The 27,931-nt window shown below is 43.8% G+C and overlaps 1 protein-coding gene across 6 annotated transcripts in view; it reads left to right on the top strand.

Annotated features, from left to right (window-relative positions):
- The window catches only part of LARP4B (La ribonucleoprotein 4B), a 70,823-nt gene extending 48,408 nt beyond the window's left edge, over positions 1–22,415 (top strand). For 4 of the 6 annotated variants that reach the window (XM_080385098.1, XM_080385099.1, XM_080385097.1 and 1 more), the window contains 4 exons: positions 1,689–1,853; positions 4,871–4,995; positions 5,623–5,734; positions 6,299–10,142. In XM_080385098.1, the coding sequence (XP_080241224.1) occupies positions 1,689–1,853; positions 4,871–4,995; positions 5,623–5,734; positions 6,299–6,580 (684 nt within the window). In that variant the 3' untranslated portion in view covers positions 6,581–10,142. Of the gene's footprint in view, positions 1–1,688; positions 1,854–4,870; positions 4,996–5,622; positions 5,735–6,298; positions 10,143–10,697 lie in introns of those variants that run through there. The other 2 variants (XM_080385095.1, XM_080385096.1) reach the window with 2 other exon arrangements.
- The last annotated feature ends 5,516 nt before the right edge of the window (positions 22,416–27,931 follow it).

The following is a 27,931-nucleotide window of genomic DNA, read 5'->3' as shown; positions in this document are numbered from 1 at the left end:
AGTTGTGCTTGAATAGTGGCGACTTTTGATTTTTATTTTTTCAAGGAAAAATTAGAGTATGCGTACTTGCATGAGAAAGCATGAACCTTTTTGATTGGATTATAATTGACTGTAGACATAAAGACATAAGCAGGTTTCTCAACTTGTCATAAGTTGATTTGAGAAATGTTATGCAGTAGGCAGCTTAAAATCCATGTAATTCCCCTAATTTAATATGTTCATACTACTTGTCTCTTAATATGTTGGGCTTTTTAGGACCATTCTTTATAACTTAAAATGTTTGTAGAAAATACAGAAGCATTATCTATTGAGGACTTCAGTCCCCTTTTAAGAAAACTCAGTGCTGTGATTTGAAGAATAGTTCCTTAAAAAAGAAAAAAAAAAAAAAAAGGTTGTTCCTCTTGCAGTTTGAGCTAGATTAAGTGTAGTCTCCCACTGTGACCCTTTGACAGGTCATCTGACTTGTATTTTTGGAGGTTTGCAGCCTCTGTTCCTGTAGTGCTCTTAAACTGTGTTCTGGCAGGTGATGCTGGGTCAGTAGCAGTCCTAGGAGCTGCAGTTGTTCTTGCCTCTGTTCTTTCCCTACTTCCCTCTTGACACATGCTTCTTTTGACATGAACTGTAGTTTCTGAAAAGACCTTGAGGGTAGTTTTGTATCTGTTGCTCTTCACGAGGAGGAAGGTGTGGGGGGGAACAGTAAGTGGTGCAGCACCTTTCTGTCCAGAAGCATTGTTCTTGCATTCAGTCCATTTTGACTATATACTTATATTTTCCTTTTCAAAATAGGAATTGTCTCAAAATGCTTTGCATTTGGTATTCTGCAGATGAGATGATCTTAACACAGGCCTGAGCAGTCATGAAACAGTTACTGCTTTGTTTACATGATGTAGAAGAAGTTAACAATTAACTTCAGTTACAGCATATTACAGAAGGGATTTTATTTTTTCAGTGTAAAGAGGATTTAGCTTTATAAATCCTTACAAGTGGTCCTTGCAAGTAGTCTTTAATTGTGGTACTCAACTCCTGAACTGCCTGCTGTCTGTAGTGCAAAATAGTTGTGTTTAGCAGACTTTTTTTTTTTTGCTGGGATATTGTTTTTCTTAGATTTAGTTAAAAAAATTCACCTTGTTTCAGCAATAGTTTTGACATTTATCTTTGCATTTTTGTGAAGTGACCATGTAAATTCATATTAATTGCTGTTGTCTACACTACATGCAAGGCATGCTCTCTTGCCACTTCTTAATTTATCTGAACGTGATAAAAGATTCTTGTTGACTCCTGCCTTTCATTTAGAATGTTACAACCACATAAATGTGCTTTATATTTTCACTATATCATGATATCTAAACCAGTCTGTTTTGCTATCTGTCAGTGTAAGTGTCCATCCTGAAGGAAGGGTTGGCAAGAAGACTTCTCTTATTCTACCAGTATCACTAAAACTTACGCATATGAAATATCTAAGGATGCTTATGCCATCACATTTAAATAACAGTTAGATATTTTAAGGGCAGCAGTGAAAAATGAAAGTATCTATTCCTGAGTGCTGTATCGTTTTCTTGGGAGGTGGGATGGGGGAGGCCTCTCTAGGGTTTCAAACTGTATTTTGCATTTGATTTATACCTGTGAAGTTCCACGTCTGTCTTTTTGTCATCCAGTGCAGTAACCTCAACATGTTATTTCTGTTCCAGAGAGGCCAAACACAGTCTCCACCACCCCCAAAACCTCCGTCTCCTAGCTTTGAATTGGGTTTATCTAGCTTTCCTCCATTACCTGGGGCTGCTGGCAATTTAAAGACTGAAGACCTTTTTGAAAACAGACTATCCAGCGTGGTAATAGGAACGTCAAAAGAAAGAGTGAGTAACCAGTGTTCGTTTTTGTTGGGAAAACAAAGAATTGCATATCTCTTGTTTTCAGATTTGGTGGCTTGTACATGGAAAAGACTTGTGGTTTTGCATGGGTCCTAAGAAATGCTTTTAAAAGATAGCGGTCAAACGATGTGCTGCTGCCTTCTTCACTTATATCTTAAAATTTGTTGAGTATTCCTTTTGAAATAGTTTGGGAGTATGAGCACCAGTATAAGTAGATGTTAATAGCAGAGATTAGAAAATATGCTCTTTGCTGTTCGTAATTGCGTCAGGCTTTTTGATAGACTCAGGTGAAAAATATGTGATAAAAGTTTTCCTCATGTTCGAAAGTTAGACTTCTGAGATTTATATAAAACACTTTAAAGTGTCAGAGACAAACTTTTAAGCCCTGAAATATAAAGAAGCTGCCTACATAATCTCAGTACACTAAGCAGCATAGCTGGAACAAGAACTGTTACCAAAACCAGCTGGATCCCAGCATTGTCTTGTCATATTACTTGGAAAGATAAAAATATACCAGAATGACTTGGCAACCACTGCTTTCTAGATGTAGTAGAGATGCAGTTGAAAATTAATGTTCAGTAGCTGTTCAAAGATTTGGTTTAGAACTCTCTACCATGCCACTTGTGAGTGACAGTTCTCCTCCCTCAAGACTCATCTAATAACCCTGTGTACTATGGAACAGTCTAGGCTATGGAAGTCTATATTGGCTTTTTTTGGTAGCTCTAATTTAATTTGTGTTTTTCTAGCTGTACCACAACTGAAGAAATTAACCCCTGGATATAGCAATGTAAAGCAACATGATGAAACACCAGTATCTCTCCTGCCTGGTCTCTAAAACCAGTTTATTGTAGAAGTGTTTTCTTTGGTGCCCACATATCAAGGGTGGGTAGGGAGGGTGTGTGTTGGTAAAGAAAGGAAGCGGCAGGGCAGCCTGCACCAGGCGCAGCGATTGCGCAGACAAGCCATCTGTTGTCTCCTGCAGTTGGTAACAGGGACAACTGTTCCAGGGTTGCATTTAGGGGGAATATGCAGGACAGTGCCCATGATAAGAGCAGAGTTTAACTTAGTGTCAGTGAGTACTCCAGACTGTAGTCTGTTCCTGGCCAAGACCTATTTTTAAAGTATTTTACCTCTATTTCTGAAGTGTTTTTTATTACCTTATTTCAGGTTTTAAATATAATTCCAGCACTTGCTATTGATGCCACGGCTGAAAACCCATTGCTTCTCCCATTAAAAATCTAGCACTTGCTTTGCACTTAATGTAAAGAACTTACACTTCTTCTCTGTAGAGGCAGTCTATACCTCTGTAGACCTCTGTAGAGGTCAGGCACCGAGGTTTTACAATATGCGATGCACTGTCACATTAAAAAGTTTCCTTTGATGTCCTAATTTTTTTTCTCCAGCTTGCATGAGTTAGTCTATACCATTGTATGGAAGAAACGCGTTGTGCTGTCTTTCCTTGTTGGTGTTAATAAGGAATGAGGTAATAGCAACTGATACCAAAGACTGATTGAGTTCTACTACAAAGGTGTTTGAGTTTACATTAGACTCTTGCCAATGTATACCGGCCGCTTTTCACTTTGATCTCAAAATTTTTTCATGTCACCTGATGTAGGGTTACACACTGCTATTCTTTATAGATGGGCAAGTCCAACGTACAAAAGCTGAGTGAACTTAAGTTGCGTATTTCCAACGGTTGTTATCCATGCATCATCATCTTCATGCGCTTTGCTTTATGGTGCTCTTCTAGATGTAGGTCTGGGGAATGGCAGGTGTTAATAATCCCACATTTTCTAACTAGGAAACTGCAGTGCTGACAGACCAGGGGCTGAGTGTTTTGGCCTAGGAACAGCACTTGCATGTCTGCTTGACTTGAAGCTATTCACGCTTGACCAGGCACCTACAGTTTTGAACTTGGCTGGAATGCTCAGCAACTTGCAATCTCAAGGCTTTGCACACACTACTATAATAAGTAAAACTAAAACTTTAGAAGCTATTCTTTTATTTCTGAACATCCTACCTTTTATGGTTTTACTTTGAGTAAAACTAGGCTTAGATCTACTGCAGTTATCTATGCTGCCTGATTTGAAACAGTGTCATCAAATACCATTTTCCTTTCTAACAGTGACCACAGGAGTCTCTTGTTTTCTACACTCTCATCTGCTACCAGAATCTGTTCTGGTTCTAGAGTCAGACAGGTCAGAAGCAATACAAAGGACACAGCACTTCATTAAAAAAACAAAACAAAAAACACCCAACCCACCACCACCACCAAAATGGTTATAAATGTCAGAAATCCATTTTTCAAGATAAAGTCTTTCTCTTTTCTTATTTTGTGACAATGTATATTTATGTATGCATCTTGAACCTATTTGGCTTTTACCTGGAAGCACAGTATCACTTGGCCCTACCAGAATCTTTTAAGGGCTATGAAAAAAAAACCTCTTCTGCTTCGTAGCAGATCACCCTTACAGCATAAGAAAAGGACTTTCAGATTATGGTCGTATCCTAGTTTGCAAAAGCTTCATATTTTTTTTTTAAGGTTAGTATGTTTTAGCACCAGCTATTTGGGATGATGCAGAGCTAGAGCTTTGAAGATGATTCTTGGTGTGTAACTCTAGGAGACTTACACCTTAATAGGCTACCTATGGTTATGTGAAGAGGAACAAAGCCTGCTTTGTCACCAGCAGGTCTGAATTTGCCAGGTTGAATGAAGTGACTTTTGTCATCCAGATATGTCCCAAAGGGAATTAATTTTTGTGGCTCCTCCCCCAATTTTGGGGGGAGGAGCCACAGTGTGCGATTTTGTTTGTCTGTGTTTCCAAATAATTGTAAAGGAAAAATCTCTTTTGTTACAATAGATACATTGGATCCTTCTGTGTCTTCCTATGGTCAATTCACCTTCATAAATCAACTTGTAAACTGTTTACTGATTGTGTTAATCTTCAGGTAAACCATATATCAGATATTAAGATTGCCCTTCTTTTTTTCCCCTCCTTTAGAACATTAATGTGGATGCAAGTACAAACACTATTTCATCGGGAATTCCTCGAGAGCCGTTGTTGCCAGTTTCTTCTACATTGCCCAGGACGTTTGAAAGGTCTCCTTCGCCATCCCCGTCTTCTGAGTAAGCACTTAATTACATAGCTGTAATTATTCTGCTCAGAATCACATTTCCATTTTCTCTCATCAGAAGGATCAGTGGAACACTGTAAATGGCTATTCAAATCTTGATCAGTGAAAAGAATAATATTTTGTTGCATATTATACTTGTAATAAAGACAATAAAGCTTAATTTCTGAGCAGTATCATAATAGAGATTCAGTCAGTCATTCAGCAGACAAATTTTGTGCTGTTTCAGTCTCTGCAAGTATTTAGAAGTTTAATGAATACCTTACTGTCTTTGAAGCATAGAGGGTAAACCTATGGTCCTGTGGGCAGTATCATTGCCCATACAATAAATAAAGCTTTCAGTAAGACCTTATTTAGAACCTGCAAATCAAATAGAGGTGTTAAGATAACAACCAAATGCTATCAATGTCGCAAATTACAAGTAGTGTCAAATTCCACAGGAATATCTTTTCTTTAATATTTGATAGCATTTTTAAATGCAATGCTAGTCATTATGTGCTAGGCAAACTATAGCTGTAACTTCTTATAATCATACTCAACAGCTTTAGACCCATTATTAGATTATTCATCTATCCTGAAGTTTTGCTTTTCATGAGCCTTGCTTCTTGCTGGATGCTTACAGGGACTCCAAGGTTGTGGATAAACAGCAGAGAGACACACAGAGTACAGAAAGGCTTTCTTCTTCCACACTCAGCACTGCATGTAAATCGGTACAAGTCAATGGGGCTGCCATAGTAAGTGACCTTATTACTTCACTTTCTCTTAATGATCCAGTTTGATGCTTTTAACAGAATATTGCTTTCATTGCTACCCAGTGTTGCTTAATCATGTGAGCCTAGTATCCTTAAATTTGTGTTGGTGGCCTCGTGATTACTTGCACAATACAATTATGCAGTTAACACTGCAAAAATGTTTAAAATAACTTGGTGAATGATAGCTCTGTCTGAATTCTCTTCTTGGTAGTATCCTTGAGGTAGAAGCGTTAATAATACAGAAGTTGGTATTTAAACAAGAGTATTCATTGTCTTTCAGCTGTCTTAGTTTGCTTGAATCAGAAATATTTTGCCATGTCACAGTACCCCATTTTTCTGGCATACTGTTTTGCATTTTACCTTGTCTTGAACCTTATTGTCTGTACAACTTCTGTAAAATTTGTGCTCATGCCCTCATCTGCATATTTTACTGCAGCGGTCTTTTGGGGCAAAGATTTTTACCTTTTTTGTTCATAAAAGTAAATGATTTTTATTCTTCCTCAGGATGCCTTAACTTTGCTGTCCTGTTTGCTTTTGATTTCACAGGAACTGCGAAAACCTAGTTATGCAGAAATTTGCCAGAGAACAACTAAAGATCCTCCTACGTTGCAACCCCAGAAGGAACAGAAGCCAAACACTGTAGCATGTGGAAAAGATGAAAGAAAGCCCACAGAAACAATAGAAAAAAACAGAGAACCTCCTCCTGCAAAGTCACATCCTGGACAACCCAAAGACCAGAGGAGACAGTCAGGACGCAGATCATCACCTCCAGCCGTTGGCAAACGCTTAAACAAAGAACAGAGTACCCCTCCAAAATCTCCTCAGTGAAACTAACACCTGGGAGGGATTTGAAAAGAGGTCTGCTTCCCACAAATTAAACCCATGTTCCCACTAAGATACCTGAGAATGAGTTGCTGGTTAGGAGCTTGCAGTGATACTAGGCATATAACAATGCCTGCAAGTTATTTTTCTGTGAAATACTTTTTCCCCTCTTGAACAAACATTCTATTTTTCTGGATATTTCTGGATAGTTGTTCTAAACCTTACATTTAGGTTGGTGCTTAATTGGAGGTGAAGCTTAGTGTGATTATTTTTTTTCAAGATGTAAAATATTCGTCTTTAAAAAAAATCAACTTTTTATTAAGCCTCTCTGTGGCTGTGTGAGTGCAAGCTCTGTATAGTGAGTTTTTTCTAAACTGTTAAGCAGAAACGTGCTGCTGCAATATTTTTAATAAACTGGTCTGCAAGTACATATCTAAAGTGTCCAAAAGACTGGTAACGGCAGCTAGTGTGTAGAGTGCAAGGAAGTAGATATATTTTATTAATTAGTATGTGACCTTGAAGATTTTTTTTTTATTGGGCTGCTGTACTAAGTGTCAGCAAACAAACTTGCACTTTTAGGTTAAATGAGTAGTTGTTTCTAGCATTTTTAAAAATTTAATCTTCTATTGATGTTTTGCACACACAAAATGAATCCTACGGAGCACCATAGCAGTCTTTCTAAAATACTTCCTTTTTCGACTTACTGCAAGCAAGTAACCATCTTCTCACTCCAGAATAAAACTGATGTTATAATTTGCAAATACAAAGCACATTGTGAATAGAAAGAATTAAGTCTGTGAGCTTCTATGGTGGTGAAGCCTGTTAGTGGATGTTATCAGGAGAAAGCACTGTAGCCTTCTTGTGATAACCTTAGCTTCCCTGTGCTTGTAAGGGAGTTAACTGAGTCAGCGCTGTATGTTCTGGTTACCCCTGTGCTCTGTGTAGACTTTTTTTTTTAAACTCTGCCCCAAGTGCTCTTTGAAAGAGTCCATATCTTAGTCAGCTTTGTGTTGACGTCTTCCTGTAACTACGAGCATTGGCATATGGATTTGAATTTTTCAAGACGTGAGATAATGGTGTTTGTTTTGTGTGGTAGAGGAAGAGATCCCTGATATTTACCTCTGGGATGAGGTTTCTCACACTTATTTACTTTAGAAGTGATGCGCTTTCTGAAGGACAAGGATGCACTAAATTAGCGAGTTTCTAATAAAGTTGAATATAAATTATTTTTGTTTTAAAATGCCTAAAGTTTTTCTTTAAGTGTTTAAACTGCAGGAAGTTCAGACAAAAATCATTCCTGCTGATTATGACAGTACAGTTTATTCCACAAAAATGTTTATTTAAACAACTGATTTTTTTAAAGAATTATTTCCATCCAATATTTAAAGACTTGAATTTTATTTAAACTTGAAAATGACTTTGCCTTAACTTTTGTACAAGACAGCTTAGAGTTAATGAGTTCTGACCCCGTGGAGGGTTAGCATGAGTGGAATACAGAATTACTCAGTTACAGTATGTATCTATTGTCACTGGTCTTACTGGGTAAACATACTGTAGTACAGGAACTAGCAGCAGTTTTTGTAATATACCTTAAAGATCTTACACAGTTGATCTTTTTCAGATTGTTGAAAAACCTGTAAATGCAAATAGTCAATACTGTATTAAATATGTGCACTTGGAAGTGTGTGCTTTGCTTGTACAGTTGTAAATAATCAGAACATATAAAAAGGTACCCTAAAGAAAAAATCTGATAAAAATTATTGATATTATAAATGTTGCTGTTGAGCTGGATGTAGATAAACTAAATGTTGTGGTTTGAATATTACTTTAATTTGTTGTTTTTTCTTTTTCTTATTTTATTCTGGTGTGCTGAACTGACTCTGCCTCTTCACTGCAAAAGGGAAATGGAATAGAAGTCTTATTTGAAAGCCCTCAAATACTTTCCTGTGTCCTTCTGAAAACAAGTGATGTAACCAATTCAAAAGTGTAAATAGTGAATTTTAGCAGTCAAACTATAATTTTGTCATAAAATCAAATTTAATTGGAAAGAATTTTAGACTGCTACAAAAATACACACTGAAGCTTACTTGTCTGCTTTCAAGAATATCAGTGCTTTCCTTAGCGTATGAATCATAGAACTGTAAAGTAACTATAGAAGTTGACTCCTGATAAATTTCCTATTATGAGCATCAATTGGTGACTAGTTGACCGTTTAAATCCAGCCTGTTGTATGCTGCAGAACTGGTCAAAGTAGGGCATGCTGGGATCTGATTTTTCTTGTTTAAAAAGCGCACTTTGTGACTGCTGTGAGAGGAGATAGGACTCTTGAGACGACGTCACCGAAACCACTCAACTAGTTCTGTCATTGGATTTTGAATACGCTTCTCCTTTCCCCAGCAGCAGTGAAAATGGCAGCTAGGTTTGTGTATGGTTTAGGCCAGCTGTATGATTCATTTTGTTTGTCTGCTGCAAGTGAAAGGCTTACCAGCTGCAAACAATCACAAGTGGTTCCTTACAGCGACTGTGTACAGCTAGTCATAATGCTCAACTGGTACCTAAGGTGATATGTTGACACCAGCGGGGTGTGTTGTGCCGTTCTAATGTATTCTGCTGCCATTTGTGCTAGGTCAATACACTGTAATTACTGCTTACCCAGCAACAGTCTGTTGCATTGAAAGTTTAAACCTTCCTCTGATGTGGTTTTTATAGCTTTTTTCTTAAAAAGAAAAAAAGTGACACGCCAAATAGCTGTGTAATATACAACTTATCCTTACTGCATTTTACTTTGAGATTTTTCTTTTTTTTTTTCCACTCAGTGACAAAATGGAGTTTTCGGAGTAGAGTTGTGAAGTTGCATGCAGACTGTTGCTACGATACATAGAAGGATTAAACTGTGGCTTTTAAAATTCAAAATCTCCGAAAAGCAGTAGCTGAGTTAAAGGTGCAGGGATACAGTAATTGAAATTGGCATTTTACCTTGTAGGACTCTGGCCATGCTTTTAATTGTGAAAACAAGTCAAAATGGGATCTGAGACTTTCAGTTAAAAAAAAAAAAAGGTTGCTTTTAAAACTTACTGTTGTTTCAGATCAGTCCCCCACTGTGACGCTGTCGTTTGCCAGTTAGAAATCTTATGAACAGTGGCAATTTTTTTACGTTGCTGCATTATCCTTCAAAGACTTCAGCAGCTGGCAGAAAGGCCCTTGTTTGAGTGTGGTGCAGTGTATCAGGAGCAACAGCTGACTGTAATGGTGCATACCTTCCTCTGTATCTCCTTCAGCTAGCTACAGTTAGGGATTTTTATGTGCTTTGTAACCTATTACACTAATAGCAGCAGACAATCGAAGATTTCTAAGGAGACCTAACAGCTGCCAATTCACGAAATAGAAGTGTAATATGGGAGCCTTCTTGAGGGTTTTTGTTTTTGTTCTTCTTCCATTAAGACTGGAATCAAGCTTACATGTAAACTATCAGTAATTTAAGTTTCCTTTTGTGTCATAAAAATGTAAAACTGTCTAATTTGAAAAAAATATGTAGGTTATGAAAAATAAAGATTTAGGCACTGTTGAATTCCTGATTTTTTTAATTAAACCTTTCTTCAGCAGTATTTTTTATTACCATTTGTCTTTTGCTCCCATTTTTGGAAATTGTATATTTCTAATTTTGGGAAAAAAAATCTTTGCTTGCTTTACTTCTTCAATGCAGCTGTTGCAACCATCACATAAGGCTATGTAGCAGCAGCAGGAGTACCTATAATGTACCTCTGAAGGCAGCAGTATCTATCTCTAGGTAACTGTGGCTAACTTCTTAAAACAAAAAAAAAAAGCTGATGTGATGTTTTGTTTACTAGGGGATATAATCTTCATTAGTGCTTTCCACAAATTATTAGATAAGGTGTTGGCTTGGTCTTAAACATGGATTTTAACATTTAGGTTAGTGCTTTGCTTGTTTGGCTCTTGAATCCAGAGAAGTCCTGGGATTACTTTTGGCTTTGGCTGGTTTCGCTGCTTATTCTGGTCATGCTGCTAGGAAAGAACTGCTGCTGGGATATCCTCCCTGTAAGTAAAAGTTCTATATTGGAAATACTTGAAACCCTTTTAAATTTTATTTTTTTTTTTTTTTTAGGTTTCTCAGCTGTATCTGACAAGTTTAACAAAGGACATGAGCATGGAAGTATTAACAATTACTGTGTTCTATAAGTATCTTGGGAAGTATTGCAGTATTATTCTTCAGGCTGGATACTCTGTAAGCTTCTGGACAGGTTAGGCTGCTTGCTGCTTTATTTCCTCACTAGTGTGTGCTCAACGGAATTAGGGCAATGCAGAAATACCCATGTACACCGGGCACTGCATGGTACAATAGTCAGTTAAACATTAGGCTTTGGTGGTGACATGGACTACAAGTAGTTGCAGACAACCAGTTTTCACTTCAGCGTGGAATATCCTGTTTTGCCCTTGGAAATCAGTTTTCTATTCCTTAACGTGTGAAAACATGGAATTGGTCGGCAGTGTTGCTGTAGTCCCAGTGTGGCTTTTCAGGACCAGCCCAGCTGTGGCAGCAGTCGGGTAGCTGTTTGTTCACACAACCAGATAGGGCACTGTCCCCTTGTGCTAGTTTTCCCTAGTACAAAGAGATGTTCAGTGACGGCTGCACCAATGTTCATGTTGAAAAAAATTTTGTTTCCTCTTGGGCATGAGGAGAAAAAGTGAATATGGAAGATCACATGCAATTGAGTATCCAGAGATTACTTACTGTCGCAGAAACTGTGACTCATTGAATTTTGATCCTAAGGCTTCTTTAGAAAAAAGTTCATGAAATATTAAGTCTGTTAATAGGTTTTTACTTCAGAAACCTCTGGAAGTTAAAAGCTCCTTTTCTGTTGATTATCATGTCTGGGCTTTTATGAGTGCAACCACTTAAGGCAGGGGAGCGACTGAATTTCAGATTTTGCTGGTTTATAGGTGGATGTAACGCTACCCACTTCATCTCTGCTTCTGGGAGAATAAACTACGTAGCAGTATAGAGCCTTGGTGCCATCTGGTTACAGTAGCTCAGTTACTGCAGCATCGACTCTCAGAATGGGTATACACCTCGTAATTCAATGTTCAACCTAAGCTGACCAAGTAGTTTGCTCCTTTTGAAGTGGTGTGTGGAATACTGTTCTGAACTAGTGTGCCAAATAAGCACGAAAATGCTGTGAAGAGGCTGCCCTGCCTGGGCTGTGCTATGTCCCTCCTGTCGGCTCCCCCACAGCAGCACGCTGGCCTGTCTGAAAAGCAACCAAGAAACAAGTTTGGGTTTTGTGTGTTGTGTTTGTTGTGGTTTTTTTTTTAAACAGATCAGAAGCTGTTGTTGCACCATAAGCAGAACGTAGAACGAGTCAGGAATACGCAGTCGGTGCCCAGAGGAGACTGATGTGGTAACGGTCCTGGCAGGGACAGTGCCTTATATCAGCTGAATTAAACGGGGTGTTTGTGTGATTAACTTAAGGTGAATGGAAAATAAAAGGTCCTGGCTTAAATGTAGCTTTGCTTGCGCGGTGAGCATGGCTCAGCTCATCAAGCTTGGCCGGTTTTGAGCCTTATTTTCACAATGGGGAGGAGAAAAGGTCGCAGATTTGCTCTAGCCTTTTTGGTTATTCTTATGTACGAGCTGTAAATGTGCTAAATCTTAAATCTGTCTCGCATTGGCAGGCTATTAGAAGACTTTATGCATCATCTTGTCACAACTGGTTTGGGAGCAGTTCACTGTATGTACTGGGGGAAGGGAGCCTTAAGATAAAATTGCCCCCTAATCTCTCTTAAATTCTCATCAGTTTGAAAGGCAAATTGCTTTGTGTGCTTGTGTTACGCACGTACGGTATGGAAACCATCCTGCAGTCTGATGGCTTTACATCCCATTTACTGTAGGCAGTGTTTGCAGAGTAGTAAATCTACCGTGGCTAAGGATGCTCTGAGGCAGGAGGGATAAAGGGATGAATTTAAGAGTTGTAAAACATACTGAAGCTGGACAGATCTATGGAATCTACATGGATGGAATTATTGATACCTAATGAAATGTGTCTAATACCTTCCAAAACTGGAGCCAAAGTCATATGTGTGCTCTCTGTGCAGCTTGAGATGTGAGCCCAGTCAGCAGGTCTAGCCTATCCAGCTCTTATGCCAAGGCTGGGAGTGTTTCCCGGGAACTACAGTTCAGAGGCTGTAGCACACATGAGAAACTTTCGTCACTCTTTACTTTTTTTTTGTCTCTGACTTCAACTTACGTAGCTTGGGCTGAGGCTGCCAGCGTGCAGCTCGTGCAGCGCAGCGGCTCTGTGCGCTGCAGTGGCTCGCAGCTCCCACCAGCCCGCCCTGCGCGGTGTGGGAGGCAGCTGGGGGCCTTGCTGGGATGGAAGGGCCCCAGGGCACGCTCTGTGGTAGGAGCAGAAGTTTGGAGACGGGCGGTTAAATAGGTGCTCTGGGGGAGAAGGACTCTTTCCTAAATGAAATTTCTTGGGGATCCACGGTGTCTGCGGCTGGCCTTGCCTACGCAGTCTCTTACTCCTCTGCAGGGAGGAATGTGATTTCTATCTTGTTTCCCTTTAGAAATAGGATGTGTAAGATTTTTAGTCACTTTCTCTCTCTTGGTGTGTTTTCCTCCTTCTCCTTTCTAGTGATTCAGTGCTCTCATTCTCGAGCTGCATCACTTGTGGAAGATGGCAGCTGTTGATCCCTGCTCCTAAGAATTACACCTACTTCCAGATATACAATAGGCTCAGCATTTTGAAACGTCTCAGTTGGAACTTTTTTTTGTCCCACTGGTTAAAGCAGATCTGATACTCAAAGGTCAGTTATCCTGATATGTGTTAAATCTTGGGCTCTAGGTTCCCAAAGTGTAATGTGTACAATAAATTTTTAAAAAGTGTGTTCTGTCTTTGAATATTTATAGCTGTTGCTGGGTTTGTGGTGTTTGTCTGATGCCAAGTTCTCCATTTCTGTTGGCTGGAATCTTGTCTCCTTCCTACGTACTGGCGTTTGCTAGCTCCTCCTCTCTGGTATGACTCGTGGTGGTACTCTGGGAAGATGCCTGCCTTGAAGCTATGGCAAAAAGGTGCTGGAAGAGACCTGATGATTCAGCCAGATACCGAAGTGATGAATTTGCTAGAGTGATTTTCTCAGGGGATTTTGATAGCTTGGACTGGCAACCAAATGCTTCCTTGGTAGCAAATCCTGTTTCAGATCAACCTTTGAATTTCACTTTCCCTTTGAATTGCTCTTCCCATGGTGACTAAAGCTCAGCCATGCTGGCTGCCATCCCGCACACTGCTGCACACTTTCATCCTCGCCTAGAAAATCTGAAGGCAGCCACACGGCTGGATACATGGAAGTATGGTGCCAGGTTTAATGTGCGTTGAGCTTGAAAATCAGGAAAACAAGAGATGTTCTTTGGAACTGGGTTTTAGTTCTGACGTGGAAAAGAGGATATGGGTACCACAAGTGGTTCCAGAATGGGAAGGTAGGGAAGCGCAATGGAGGTGGACTTAGCAAGTCATGCAAACAGCTCACTGCATGCCTCACTGTTCAGCTGTAGCAGGTGCTGCTGTTGCAGTGGTTCTGACACCCCAGGACCCAGAAGATGTTACTATTGTTTTGGTGTGAAAAGCCTCTACTTTGTTTCTGCATCAAATGATGCAGAGTTGTCTGAAACCAGAGCTACTAGCCCTTTTTCCTGTAACTTCAAGCTGTAGTTTCTGCTGAGGGCTGCTCTTTAACTGTAAGAGGGTGAGTTGCTGATGTTTATCTGTTGGATCGCTGGCCATGACACATCAAACATTTATTTTGTTGACCTGAACGTTGCAGACTTGGTGATCTTGACAAGCTGGAGAAATGTGCCAACAGAAATCTTAGGAGGTTCAACAAAGGGACATGGGAAGTCCTGCACCTGGTGAGGGAACAACCCCATGCACCCAGGGGGTGACAGCTCCGCAGAGAAGGACCTGGGAGGTCCAGGTGGGCAACAAGTGGGCATAACTAGAGAGAGTCCAGTGATGGGCTGTAAAGGTGATTAAGGGATTTGGGGCATCTGTCATACGAGAGAGCCTGTGAAAGCTGGGACTGGTCAACCTGAAGAAGAGACAGCTCAGTGAGATCTTACCCACGTGTACAAATATCTGATGGGGGGGGGGGGGTAAAGGCTCTTCCCAGTGGTGCTCTGTGACAGGAGGTAATGGGCACAAACTGAAATGGAATTCTGTTCAGGCAGAAGGAACACCTTTTTTTGCTGTAAGGCTGATGGTGCAGGTTGCCCAGGGAAGTTGTAGGGTCTCCATCCATGGAGATACTCAAATTCTCACCAGGCACAGCCCTGATCCACCTGCTCTGCCTGCCTCTGCTTTGAGCAGGGGTTTGCACTGGATGATCTCCAGAGACCCCTGGCAACCTTCACTGTTCTGGGATTTTGGGATCCCCAGCTGCTAGCTGGGAAGGGAGATAGTCTTACTGTGGCTTAGTTATTGATAGAAAAATTCAAATCGTACTGATCATTGAGTAATTTAATTCCAACTGAGAGCCACTGTTAGTTCTTCGCACAGAGACCTTCAGAGACGAAGTTTGGTTCCTTTGCTCTGGCTTACCAGCAGGCAGGTTTCAGTGTGGGTTGTGCGGGGGGGTTCTGCCATGTTGTGCATTAACAGTTCATATTTGATGCATTTTACTAACTGCCTCAAAGCCATCAACAAGTGTACGGTAAAGGTGAAATCTTCTACAGAACATATTATTTAAATAACTTGTTCTAAACATCTAAACTGAATGACCAAATCTGAGTAAGAACTTAAATCTCTACAGAAAGTGGTACTATTTTCCTATATTCCAACAAATTCCATCTAGCTATTCCAGCTGCATGTCAAAATGGAAGCCAGGTTACTTGGGTAACTAGTCCAAATTCTGACTATTGACCATTTCACATTTGCCTTTATTACCCTTTTAGGAAAAAAAGGTAACACAAAGTGATGCCCTGCATAGGTAGGTCCAAGGACTGACACAGGATGCTGGTGTTTCATGGCAGCACATGGGACCTGCCCCTGTCACTACCAAATAAACAGTCACAGAGTCTTGCTAGTGTGATGTGATGCTTGGATGCAGATGGGGATCTCCCTGTGCCTTCCAAGTTCTCCAAGCATGTCCTGAGTTGGAACACGTTTGTTTGTGGGCCCTCAGGCTGTGGGCAATCCTGGTGATTCAGCAGCAGCAATGGTGTGCTCGGCAGCCACCTTTAGGTGTTTGGCAGCGTTTCCAGGGACATCTAAATGTTTTCTATCTTGATTCTACTTCTGTACAAGCTGGTGGTTTAAAAATAAATAAAAGGTACTGTCCAGTAAAGAGAAAGAAAGAGTGCAGAGGGAACGATGTACTTTGCACCAGGAAGGGAATGGCAGGCTTAGCCAGGTGACTGTAGGGGCTTCTCGTGCTCTGTGGAGACATGAGCATCATGACTGCAAGATACTTCCCCGTTGAGGTGTATAAGAAGTTTTGTTGGACTCCACTTCTTACAATGTCTTCCCATCCCTTAGCCTGACTTGGCAGCTGTGGGTGAGCTCAGCATGGTTAAAATCTCCCAAACAAATGACACTAGAATTGCCTTGTAAGCAGTTAAATGGGAAATTGTGTTAGGCTGTTGTCTGCTAATACAGCATAAAAGAGCAAGGAATGTGTATATAATATGCAGAAATTAAGTTATAAACTACTAGGCAGTGGTCGGGACTCAGCTTGCAGATGCAGATAAATTGAATTGTCTGCTTAGTCTGTGGAGCTGGGATCAATAGGCAATGGAGCCTGGAGAGCAGCTCATCTGCATCTCGATCAGCTTGAGTGGCTCTTCAGGCTCCCCTGAAACATGAGGACACGCACATACACAGCTGGTGTAGACACCTGTAGCTTGGCGTTTGATCTGTGAACTCAATTTCATACATGAAAATGACCAAGTGCTACAATTCTTCATTAATAGAGAAATACATAGCGCACTTTTAGCGGCCTAACCGATAGCCTTTGTTTGGAGAGGGCTGCAACTCACGGCGTGTTTTCGGATTTGCTGTTAGACACAGGGAAGGAATGTGAACCAGGCAGAAGCGAAGGAAAGACAGGGAAAAGCTGAAGAAAATCACAGTCCTGAAGAACCAGGCTTTTTGCTCCTCTTGCTGTGAGGAGGGTCCCAGCACCCCGTGCGGCCCTGTGTGCCAGCTGGCGATGGAGGCAGGTTGCCCAGGCTGGCTGGTCGTGCTGCCCTGCCTGGCCCCGCTAGCCTCACCGTGGGCGAAAATGGGTGCGTTTATTTGAACGCCTCTCCCAGACAGAGCTGGCTCAAGTGAGGTGTCTTGCTGATACTGAAGTAAGAGGATATTCCTTGTTGGAATTTAAAAATCCAGTTTATAAAAAATAATGTAGTAGGCATGCTGATCTGCATTTCGGCTGCTGTTTGATCTGGTCAAAGAGAAGAAGCAGAGAGCTTGTGCGACATGATTTATGGTGTCTTCAGTGTTTTGGCACTTCAGCTGTGCATATTATAAAAACCAAAGACCGTATCTCTTCAACCTTAAGAGTGACGCTTGGCCAAAGATGTATTGTAGTAAACTAATGCTCCGAATGCCTTTCTGACTGCATCTGAGAATACTTTGCTAGATGGAGCAGTTGCTTTCTCAAGAGTGTTCTCCTTCAAGGACTAGGAAATTAGCCCTGTCTTATAAATACACTTCTAGTGCATTAAACCATTGACAAATGCAGCGTAGCCATTCTAAACTAATTTGTCTTAAGTGGGCATCTGATGACTCAATTTATCTGAACTTAGTCGTTTGGATGTAGCTCAGCTGCTCTGTTCAAAGGAAATCATCTGGATGCATCTGCTGTTTCTTGCTCTTAGCACCAGCCTAGGACTGTACGGGAGAGGGCTGAGCGAACTCAAATCAGCTTGTATTTGATAGAGAGAAAGAGCACGCGCGGGGTCGATTACTGCGTATTGCCTGCGTGTTCCCTGGTGGTAACCATGAGTCAAACCCCAAAGGTCTGGGGAGAAAGTACTCCTTTAAGAGTGTCCTTCAAAAGAAATAGCCACCAGTATTGCTAAATCAACTCTCTCATTCGCTTTACTTTTACTTGAGTCCATCCTTAATAAAAGGGATTTGCCAGAGCTAGCAAGTTGCCTTGCAATTTAGAGTATATTGATTTTCAAAATTACTAAAACGTGGCATTAAATACCGAATTACCAGTGTCAATTGTCTGTCACCATGGGCGACGTGGTTTTTAGTAAGCAAGAAATCTGCAGATAAAGAGTTGTAGGATCCTTTTTATATTTTATAGCATCTAAGAGATTGTCCAATTACACAAATGTTCTTGGACATGAACTGCAGCCTGGCCCACCAGCCTTCTCTCAGCAGTGGAGAGCAGTGTGTTGCTGCTCCATGTTCTTCTCCGTGAGAGGCCCAAGTGAACTATCCACAAGATGTCAGCTTCTACCCAGAGAGATGCCGAAGCTGGTTTTCATTAGTGATGCAAAAAGTCATTTTACGAAGTACTTCACAGGGATGCCTGCAGCATGTTCTCATGTGTAGATACCTAAATGAACACCATGTATCATGCTGTCCTTTGTTAAAGAGACTGAGCCTGTACTGGGGAAGCTTTAGTGATATCTTAGGGAGGAAGCACCGATTCTTTGACTAAAAGACCGGTGGGGTTTTTTTATAAATACAAAGAAAATCAATGCTTTCATGCACATTTTCAATGAGTCTATTGGCTTCTCTTGCCCTTTATTTAGGGAAACAACTGGCTGATTAAATCATCCCCCCAAGTCCACCTCAGGCCCTGGAGTAGGGGCTAGACCCGTGCTGCTGGGCTTCAGCTTTGGATGTTTTCTGACACCGAGAAGGGAATTCCCAGATGTTTCCAGACTCATGTTATTTTTGGTCGTCTGGGCTAGAATGAGGCTTTTGAGAAGACTTGCTGCCAGATTTGACTTGAGCTAGTAAGAGCTAGCTTATTGCTGGGGCCAAATGAGAGTCCACTGGTTGTGGCTGTGGGGTGAGGGGGTTTTGGTCTTTCCTGTGCCTGGCAGCGTTAGGGGAAGGCAAGATGAAAATCGAGATACATAGGACACCTCGTAGAGCTGGGATTGGGCGGATACCCCTGCGTTGTTGTGTGCCCCTTGGCTGGGAACGGAGCATAGCAGATTTCCACCTAGGTGAAGGTTTTTAGGTTCTTCAGTCTCCTGAGGCCGAGGAACGGTGATCGTGTTCCCCAGGTAGGTGAGCTGAAGTGGCAGCTTTTTGGTGGTGGGGAGCAAAGCTAGGTCTGTGCGTGTGGGGGTACAGCTACCCAGGGTGGGTACGGCTGCAGAGAGCTCCTCGGGATCACCTTAGCCGTGGGGCCTGAAGGGCTTGTGAGCCTGGGGCTGGATGGCAAGGTGAGAGGCACCCTGGCTGTGGTGGCCTCTGTTAGGGCTTCTCCCAGCAGCGTTTGGGCTGGCGTGGGTAGGAGGTTCCCATTACGCTCCTTTGGGTTTATGCAGGGGACTAGCTCCAGCATGGCACCAGCTCCTGGCCGTTGTAGCTCTCCCTGAGGAAACAGGTATCATTATTCTCTGGAACAAAACATTTAGGAATTTCAACATGTTTTATGGGATAGAATTATTTTCTAATTAAACTGTGAAAGCTTAAAAAGCTAGGTCTGTTTGTACGTGTACCCGAATAACTGATGATCTCCTGAGACTTCACAGTCTTCCCAAGTCTAGTCATTAAGATTTCTGAACCTTAGTTCTCCTTTCCCTGTAAATTTACATATTTTCATAGCAGAAAAAAAATATTTTAATTAATGCTATTAAAAAAAAAAAGACAGGAAAGCTGAGTCTTCACTGGTTAGGGATAGTGCACTGAGGGATCAAGGACTTGCTGCCTGGTTGTCTATGGCATTTATCATGCAGCTGATCTAGATCACGCTGGTTCCTTCTGGACTTGAGTCTACAAATCTCTGCAGAAACACCCCCTGCCCTGCGCTTTCTCAAGCAGATGGTTAGGCAGATGAAGACCAGAGATGTGCTACTTCAGCAAGCGCCTTGTTGGTGCCAGAAATTTTAAAAAGCAAGTTGGAGGAAGGAAAATGTGCAAGAAAAGTGCAACAGAATGGGCTGAAACTTCCCGGCGAGGAGCTATGTGCTGGAAGGACATGCAGGATGGCGCCTGGGGAGGAGTGAGGTCTGTGGTGGATCGGTGAATTGACTCTGAAGGGAAAATAGGAAAGGAGGGAACAGTGTGACCCTGAGGTGTGAAGGGCTAGGATGATCTCTGCTGCCTTGAGCGTGTTGCTTATCTCTCAGTGGCATGGGGCATGGGGAGTTTGCACAGCTTCCCTGCGTTAGATGAGCATAACGACACCGGCCCAGAGTCCCTTTAAATACGGTGGTGCAAAGGGCATGCAAACATCTCAGGCAAGTGTGAATTTTGGTATGTCAGGTGGGAAAATTAAAATGACAGAGAAAGCAGCTGGGAAGTGGGATGGGTAGCTGAGATCACAGTGATTTTAGCAATGTCTAGCAGAGAGGAAAGGATGCTGACAGGTCAGGGAAAAACCAAGGATACAGAAAGTGGTTTCTCAGCTGAGATAGAGGAAAGCCCTCTGTAAGTGCTCTGGGATTTTTCATGGATTTAGGAGGAAGGTGACTTATAGCCGGTCCTGGAGCTCTGAGCTGAGAAAGGTGACGTCTTGCCCAAGACACATTCAGCACTTTAAACCAAAGTCCATTAATAAATACCACAGCTCTGACTGTATTCTGCTGTTTATTGGCATGAGAAGTGACCTTTTTGCTTTCTTCCTCTCTCCCTGGGAGCCTGATGGGCTGCGATAACCCACTTAGCGGGCGCGTGGGCGGCTGGTGATGGCGTCAGAGTGACGAGAGGGAAGCAGCTCATGCCATATCCTTACTGCTACAGCACTAAAAATAAATGCCATCTCATGTCGGGAGCCTCTGGCTGTGCCTCGGCTGTTCCTCTCCCCGGCGTGTCTGTCAGTGCTGCTCTGCAGCAGCTGATGCGCTGCGCTGCCTCTGAAGCGTCTGAGTCACCTGGGACCAGGCTATGGGGAATGGGATGTTTTTGCACGGCAGAGGACAGAGAGCAGCCACGGAGCCGTCACTGGGCCCCGCTGCTGAAATTTCAGGCACTAGGGCACCTGCGGCCAGCAGCTCCGCTGGGTGCCCAGCTGGGAAGCAGAGGTTTGGTCTCATCCAGGTCGGCACCGGTGGTGACGAACTGTAGAGTGAGTTCATTCCAACACATCTGGCACAGGGAGCAAAACCACACTGGGTGCCGGGAGCATCTTTGCAGGCACGCGAGCAGCTGAGGTAGCTTGGGTAGGAGGAGATCCCAGGCAGGGCCTGACCAAGGACGGTACCAGAGGTGGCAGAAGCAGTGGAAGGCAGCTGCCCCCATGGGCTGCCAGGTCCCTGCTGTGCTGGCCACTGGGTGCTCCCAGCATGTCCAGATGCGGGCTGGGGCAGCGCGGCTCCTGCTGTGCAGCTGCTTCAACACCTTCCACTGGGTGCAGCAGCAGAGGGCACAACCTGGGCAATCGGACACGTTCAGCTTGGGCTGAGAAGGCTTAGCTGGAGAGGCAACACTTTGTGTTAGGCGACTCATTTACTGATAGCATGGATGGTTGACACAGGGCGTAGGATGGATTCTGCAAATGCAAACATGAGAAGGGAAAGAGAACAAAGCAGAAGACAAAACCCAGGAGGACAATGTTGCTGTAGGAAAAACACGTGTGTCGTGGCTATAAGAAAAGCACGTGCCACATCATCTCTCTTTCTCCCTTGCTTTCCTTGCATTTCGGTGGCAGGCCCAGCATGTCAGCCACACAGGGTGCTCCAGCCCCCGTGTCTATGGGTGACCGCTGGGTTGGGCTGGGCTGGGGAGAGCTGCATCTGGGCTATGGTGCTCATGCCATCAGTGGGAGTAGCAGCTGTTCAGTGGGACCTGCTGCTGCTGAGATCCTCGTTACCTTGTCACTGGCTCTTTATCCATCACCTACACGGTTCCTGCTGCCTCTTTTCTCCAGTCCTGAGCTGGGACTGTTCCGCCTGGAGAAAAGAAACTGAAGGGGGTTCTTGTGTGTCTGTATTAGATACTTGCTGAGGGGAGTCAAGAAGAGAGAGCCAGGATCTCTTCAGGCTATCCAAGGAATGGATGACACAAAATGGGCAGAAACTGAAACAAAGAAAATTACATGGGAACATAAGAAAAAGCTTTTTTTTTTTTTTTTTTTGTGATGAAGATGGTCAAGCACTGGAGCAGGTTGCCTAGAGAGGTTGTGGAACCTCCAACCTTGGAGGTATTCAAACCTGACTGGTTGCAGCCCTGAGCAACCTGCTCTGGCTGACCCTGCCTGAGCTGGGGTTCGACTGGATGATCTCGAGGGATCCGTGATGTTCTCAGCCAACGTGTGGTTGTGTGGTCATGCTCCTTTATCCTTCCACCAGCTCCTGCTGGCCATTTGACCTGCTGGCACAGCCATGCGTAGCTTTCAACAAGCTGTTTCTGGTATTGTCTTTTTCCCCGTGAAGCCCATGGGTCTTCCCCTTGTTGAGCAGTGTCAGGTGAGATGGATGCCTCACCTTCCCTGGGGTGCAATAAAGTGGTACATTATCTTTGGACTGAGGGAGATTCAGTGGTAGGTGAGGGAGAAAAGAACTTCTTTTTAATTGCCTGTGTGACATGAAGGCAATGCTTGTGACTTCCAGCACTGCTCTCACTGAGCTGCCCTATCTCAGAGTTTGTCCCTAAAAAGATAACTAGAAAAGGCTTAGATTGTTTAGGGTATTTTTTTTTTTTTTATAAAATTTGAAAGGCTTTAACTGGTAACAGGTCAGAGTTTTTAACATAATTTCAGGCTGAGATAATTGGGCAGTAGCATATACCAGCTTGCTGAGGAAGAAGGCATCCGTGTCAGGTAGGAAACACCCCTGGCTGCTGTGGCACTCGTCTGGCTGGGCAGGCTGACGGTGGGTGGGAGCTGGCACTGCTGGGCTACGGCCAGTGTGGGCAGGCTGCCGTGCCTGTGGACCTGGCTTAGTGCTGGTGGAGCCGGGACTCCATCTCGTGGGGCAGGGAACAGGCTGCTGACCCAACCCGCAGCATCGCCCTGCGTGCTGCCCAGTTGCATCTGAAAATGTTCTTGTGCAGGTGTGAGCCTAAGGAACACACACGTGCGTGTACATGTCTTATTCTTTATGTGACCTGAGATTTGTCCAACCATCCTGAGTACGGTTACCATAAACAGAAGAAAATTATGTCGGAAAGCTCTTTTCCTGTGGTGCTACCCTTTGTTTATTCACAAAGAGCATGTAATGTTTTCCTGCATCACAGGAGTTAACTGAAGTGAAGGTAAGCTTCAACCTCTCACGGGCAAAGATGAACCTCAGAAGTGCCCTTCCTCAGCTTTTCCATCCAGGCTTGCCTGTACAAGATGCTTTTCTGTTCCCCCATGTTTCACAACCTTCAGAGAACCCCCTGTACCTTGCCTGGGCTGTGTTTTCAGGGGAGTTCAGGTCTTGGCATTTTGCTGTGGAATTGTGACTATTGCCACAATCTGATACTGTAAGAGAAGACTGGGGCTTCCCACAGCCAGCTGGAAAAAAAAGCAATGAGCATGTACTGTGCTCTACAGCATGGTTTGTGGGGGCTGGCATTTGAAGACATCACTAACTTACCTGAAATGTCCTCCTGTACCAGCCTGCAGAAGCAGTTGCCATAAGAAGTTCCCATATTTCATCGTTTCTTCCCACAGAGTGTATATCAGATTGTAAGTCCCTGAGAACAGTAGGGAGCGGAAGAAAAAGGACAGAAAACGAGCATCCTCCTGAAACTCCAATTTTGATGTTGGAGGAAAGACCTCAGCACACCCCTGACTAAACTAGGGGGTTTGTCCTGTTATCTTGCCTCCACTAGCATCGTCATAGCTGACTCCTTGTATCTTAGCTGAAGCTGCACTGCTGTGCCCTCCCCTCATCTCCTCAGTTGCAGAACCCTGTAGACCCTGGGTTTGGCAGGGACTTCCCTGGAGAACTTCCTGGGCACCTTGCTCTTCCTGCGCCCTGTGCAGGCAGGAGTTCTGTGTGTAGGAGGGTACGAGGAACTAACTGAGCAAATAAACAGACTGAAAGAAGCAGAAATTCAGACCTCAACTTGTCATTGTGTGACCCTGAGCAGCTCGTCACCTTGCAGCACTTGGAGTCGAGAGGGTAACACACTGGAAAGTTCACGCCAGAGTTTTAAAACATTTTGATTAGGATACACAAGAGAAATAGATCAAAATCAAGGCTAAGCATTTTGAAACTGACATTTAGTAGTTGGGCAAAATGTACATAATCACAACTGGGTGTTTCAAAGGGAGGATGTGGCTTAAAGCTCTTATTTTGTCAAGCAACAAAGACAAGAGGGAAGACTTTGTTCTGGTCATTCCTAATTGCTTCTTCTGTGACTGCAAGATGTGCACAGAGGATGAAAAAGGAAAGGATGGGAAAGACTGGGGGAACACAGCATTTTTGGGATGTCGTTGGTGCCCAGGGCAGCTCCAAGAGAGCCATCAGTGGCAGCCGGGCCCTGGGGCTGGACAGGGTGGGTCAGGGTCTCACCTCACTGGCCCAGGTGAAAGGCAAAGCAGCAGGTGAGGAAGGCGGCAGAAAAATCGCGGGGTTTAGAAGAAATGCAAGGAGGAAAAGTTCCTGTATCCCAGGGCAGTGCCCCTTCAGAGGGACAAACAGTTGGTCAGAAACCTGCATCTGATGTGATGCCCTAAGCATCAGCAGGACGTTAGAGCTTCGGAACCGCAGCCTGATGGGAGTTGAGGCAGGTGCGGCACTGCTCCGTGGCCTGGGGAGCACTGCCTGTCCTCCCGTGGGCCCCTCGTCTGTTTGGTAGCCAAGTGTACTTAGCCACATTAGCCCTCACTAGGCTTGCTTGCCATCAGTCACCTTGGGGCAACTGATTTCCACGCCCACGCGCTGGCTTACCAGGTCCTCAGCATCACCCTTGGGTGGCATCGGTCAGCCCCGCTGCTCGGACCGAGCCAGTCCTTTACCTCCCTTTTGCATTTTCTCCTGTTGCTGTTTGTACCTGGGATGTCCTGGAGCTCTCATCTACTTCTGGCAGCCGAATATGCAGGTGACAGCTCCCCTTTTTCACAGAGGCTGCTGAAATTGTAGCAGCGTGGCTTTTCCCTTACGCCTTTGGTGAGCAAAAAGATGTCAAGTCTAGAAGCATGCAAAAGCAAACGCCGGCACCGAGAGTGTTCCCCCGGCGCAGCTGCCTTTCCCACCACATTTTTGGAAGAGAGCAGTCAGGGTAACAGGTCTGACTCAGCCCCATGAGGTGGTGTTCAGAGGCAGAGATTAAGAACAAGTGTGAATTAAATGAGGTTCAAAGTGTTAAACAGGAGGCACTTCCCTAGTGTAAATATTTTGGCACAAAGCTTTGTCAGGGTTTTAATCTAAAGGAAGCAGTGAGACAGGAACAGACGTAACTTTGGGCGCTTGTGGAGACACACTCATCCCGACCTGCGGCACCCAGTGGGGAGCACCTGCCTTGCTTGGGAGTCTCCATCGCCTTTGGCAGGTTTGGGTCTGGTTCAACAGCAGAAGCAATAGCACCATGTTCTGTCCCCCGCACGCCCCTCACAGCAGCGCGGCTGGCTCCAAAACCACACCATAAACCCTCCCTGATGGTGGCCCCTGTGACATTGCTTTTTCGGCAATGTTTTACCTTAACCGGTATCAAAGTATGCAGCCACAAATACTGTTTTCTCCCTCCTCTTCTATTTATCTAGTGCACTGTGAGAAAAAATATCGCAGTCTTTTTTCTTTACATTTAATTTTTCTATCTGGCACTAGAGGGCAGAAGGAAGGATGGTGAAGCCTCGCAACCCAGACTTGTCTCTTCTCAGCAGCTAGCCGAAGGTGCAGAAATAAATCTGGCTTGAAAGGCTCCTCCCTTTGCCCATTACAAATGTGAATCAAGGGTTTCATGCCCCAGCCTCTTTAGTGCTATTAAAGTTTAATAGTTCAATGTTGCATTTCAGAGGTAACACAATGCAAAGCAACCCTACGTGCTCCTTGGCAGGCACCATGCCGAAGCGGCGCCCCAGTTTGCTCTGGATGTAAAGTGAGTGTTTGTGGTTTCTGCAATTTGGGAAATGACTTTGTGTCATGGAGAACTTGCTTTCTCCCCTGCAGCAAGGCTGCTTGCCTTGCCTGCCCTTAGCATCCTTTTACTTTGAAAGCCTTGTCCGGCCAGCCCAGCGCCTGCGAAAGGGTATTTCGCAGCTCCACCGCAGGGCAGGGGGGAGGGAAGTGGGATGTGCAGGGTGCGATTTGTCCAGTGGCACTGATGGAGCCAGGTTAGGAGCCAGGAAATACCAGCTCTTCACAGGCTCGAGGGATTTCTCATTAAAATCGGTGAAGATGGGGCATTTTCATGGTGTGCACAGCTGGGTGCCTCATCACATGTTTCTTCTCTTTGCCAGAGAAACGCTGTCTGGGAGCCACCAAGGCTGTGGCACAGAGGATTAAACCCCGCCGTGATGCCCCGGTTCCCAGACTGCCTTTGTCGGGAGGAGAAAAGAGCATGTGAGCCCCGGAGGCTGAGCACCGCGTGTCCTGGTCAGGAGGTCCCCAGCCCCTGAGATGTTTGTTGCCTTCTGTAGATAAGGAGGGGTCGCCACGGGAAAGCCACGGCGGGTTTAACACTGGTTCTCCTCTGGGATGAGGAGAAGCAGAAATTAACTGAACCAGCTCCTTCTGCATGTCCAGCTGCCGCTATTTGATGGCTGAAGTGCAAGGGGCAGATGGCAGCCGATAGCAACTCACTGGTTTTATGCCCCTGTTGAACTAGTTAGTTTCATTTTTCTTCTGATTTTTGTAACGTCTGTAATTAACATGCATGATATAATCAGCTATTTAATCAACAAATACAACTAAAGATATTCTTCCGTTTTATTTTTCATTTGGTTCATCTCTTCCATGTAACACTTACTAGGATGAAATGATCTGACAGTTGTGGGTAGTGGAGAGAAACTAAATTTCTTAAATACAAATGAAACTGTGCTGAAAAGGGTTTTCACAGTCTGCCACACTTTTTGAGATTATGAGTTTTATTCTGTTTTCCACAGAGGAAAAGGAATATTTCATATGCTGACAGTATAAAGGACACCAAAAGAGCTAATAAGTAGTCCCCTGGTCAGGACACTTAATTTGTGGAAGAGCTGATACTGGGTTTGTCGTCTAGCCATTTTGACCTCTTACGCACGGGTTTTCAAAAGCCCTATTTTTTTAAAGCAGAAATTTTGGTTTCAACTGATCAGCATTTCCTGCCTGGACAAAAGGACTGTCAGAACTCCTGACCACATCCTACCAACGGAGCGCTGAATGCTGAGGGAAGCTGGGACCGAATCCAGCGCTCCCTTGTCGCACCACGCGCTGCAGCAGCACCTGGGAAGGAGCGATGTCCTAGGTCCCAGCTGTGCTAAGGCTCTGCACAGACCGACCACAACGGTGCTCTTTCCCTGAGCTGTCTTGCAAGGTCAGTATGCTGATAATTGCATCCTGAAGCTAATTTAGCAGCTTGGTTTTGTTCATGGTCTGACGCATAGTGCTCCATCCCTGGGATGGAAGGGTCCATGCTGCTGGCCCTCAGGAGCCGCTGCGATGTCCAGCTCCTTCTCCTGGCCCTAGGGCAGATGAGCAGAAGGACATTGTCAAGGAAGAAATAATGTGTCGTACCTGAACTCTTTGTTTGGACAGCCGACACTTCTGTAGCGAGGCTTGATTGTTGAATTAGCCTTTGCTTAACTCGAAGACTATTGTCTTTCTGAAAGAAATCCTCCGAAAGCGGTTAACAAATGATACACACTCATACACAGGTTTTCAGGTGACCAAGTAATCCATTGTCTGAAATGGGTTTATAGGAGTTATTCAGCAAATAACTCATACCTTGATGGCAATTAGGATTATTTCTCAAATAACACGTAAAAAGAAAACGTGCTTGCCATAAGTCATGAATAAAGAGTAATTCAACAATCCAAAGCATAATGCAAGGGGCATCCAGGCTGGGGCTTCTGTTCCACCACCAAACATTCAGGAGGTGGAATAAGTCGTGAAGTGTTTCACCCAGGGTAACATTTGGAAGATTTCAGGAATACGTGAACATAAACAAAGAGATGTGGGACAGGCATAGGAAATTAACCTCACTCACATGGAATAAGACTTATTCTTTCTCCAGTGGAAATAACCAGTTTCAGGCAGGAGGTGTTCGTGTTCAGTCCTGTTGGCCTTAAACCGCTACTGAG

This window comes from Falco punctatus (genome assembly GCF_963210335.1).
Source record: "Falco punctatus genome assembly, chromosome: 4".
Classification (NCBI taxonomy): Eukaryota; Metazoa; Chordata; class Aves; order Falconiformes; family Falconidae; genus Falco; species Falco punctatus.
This window is presented reverse-complemented; position numbering and strand designations above follow the sequence as displayed.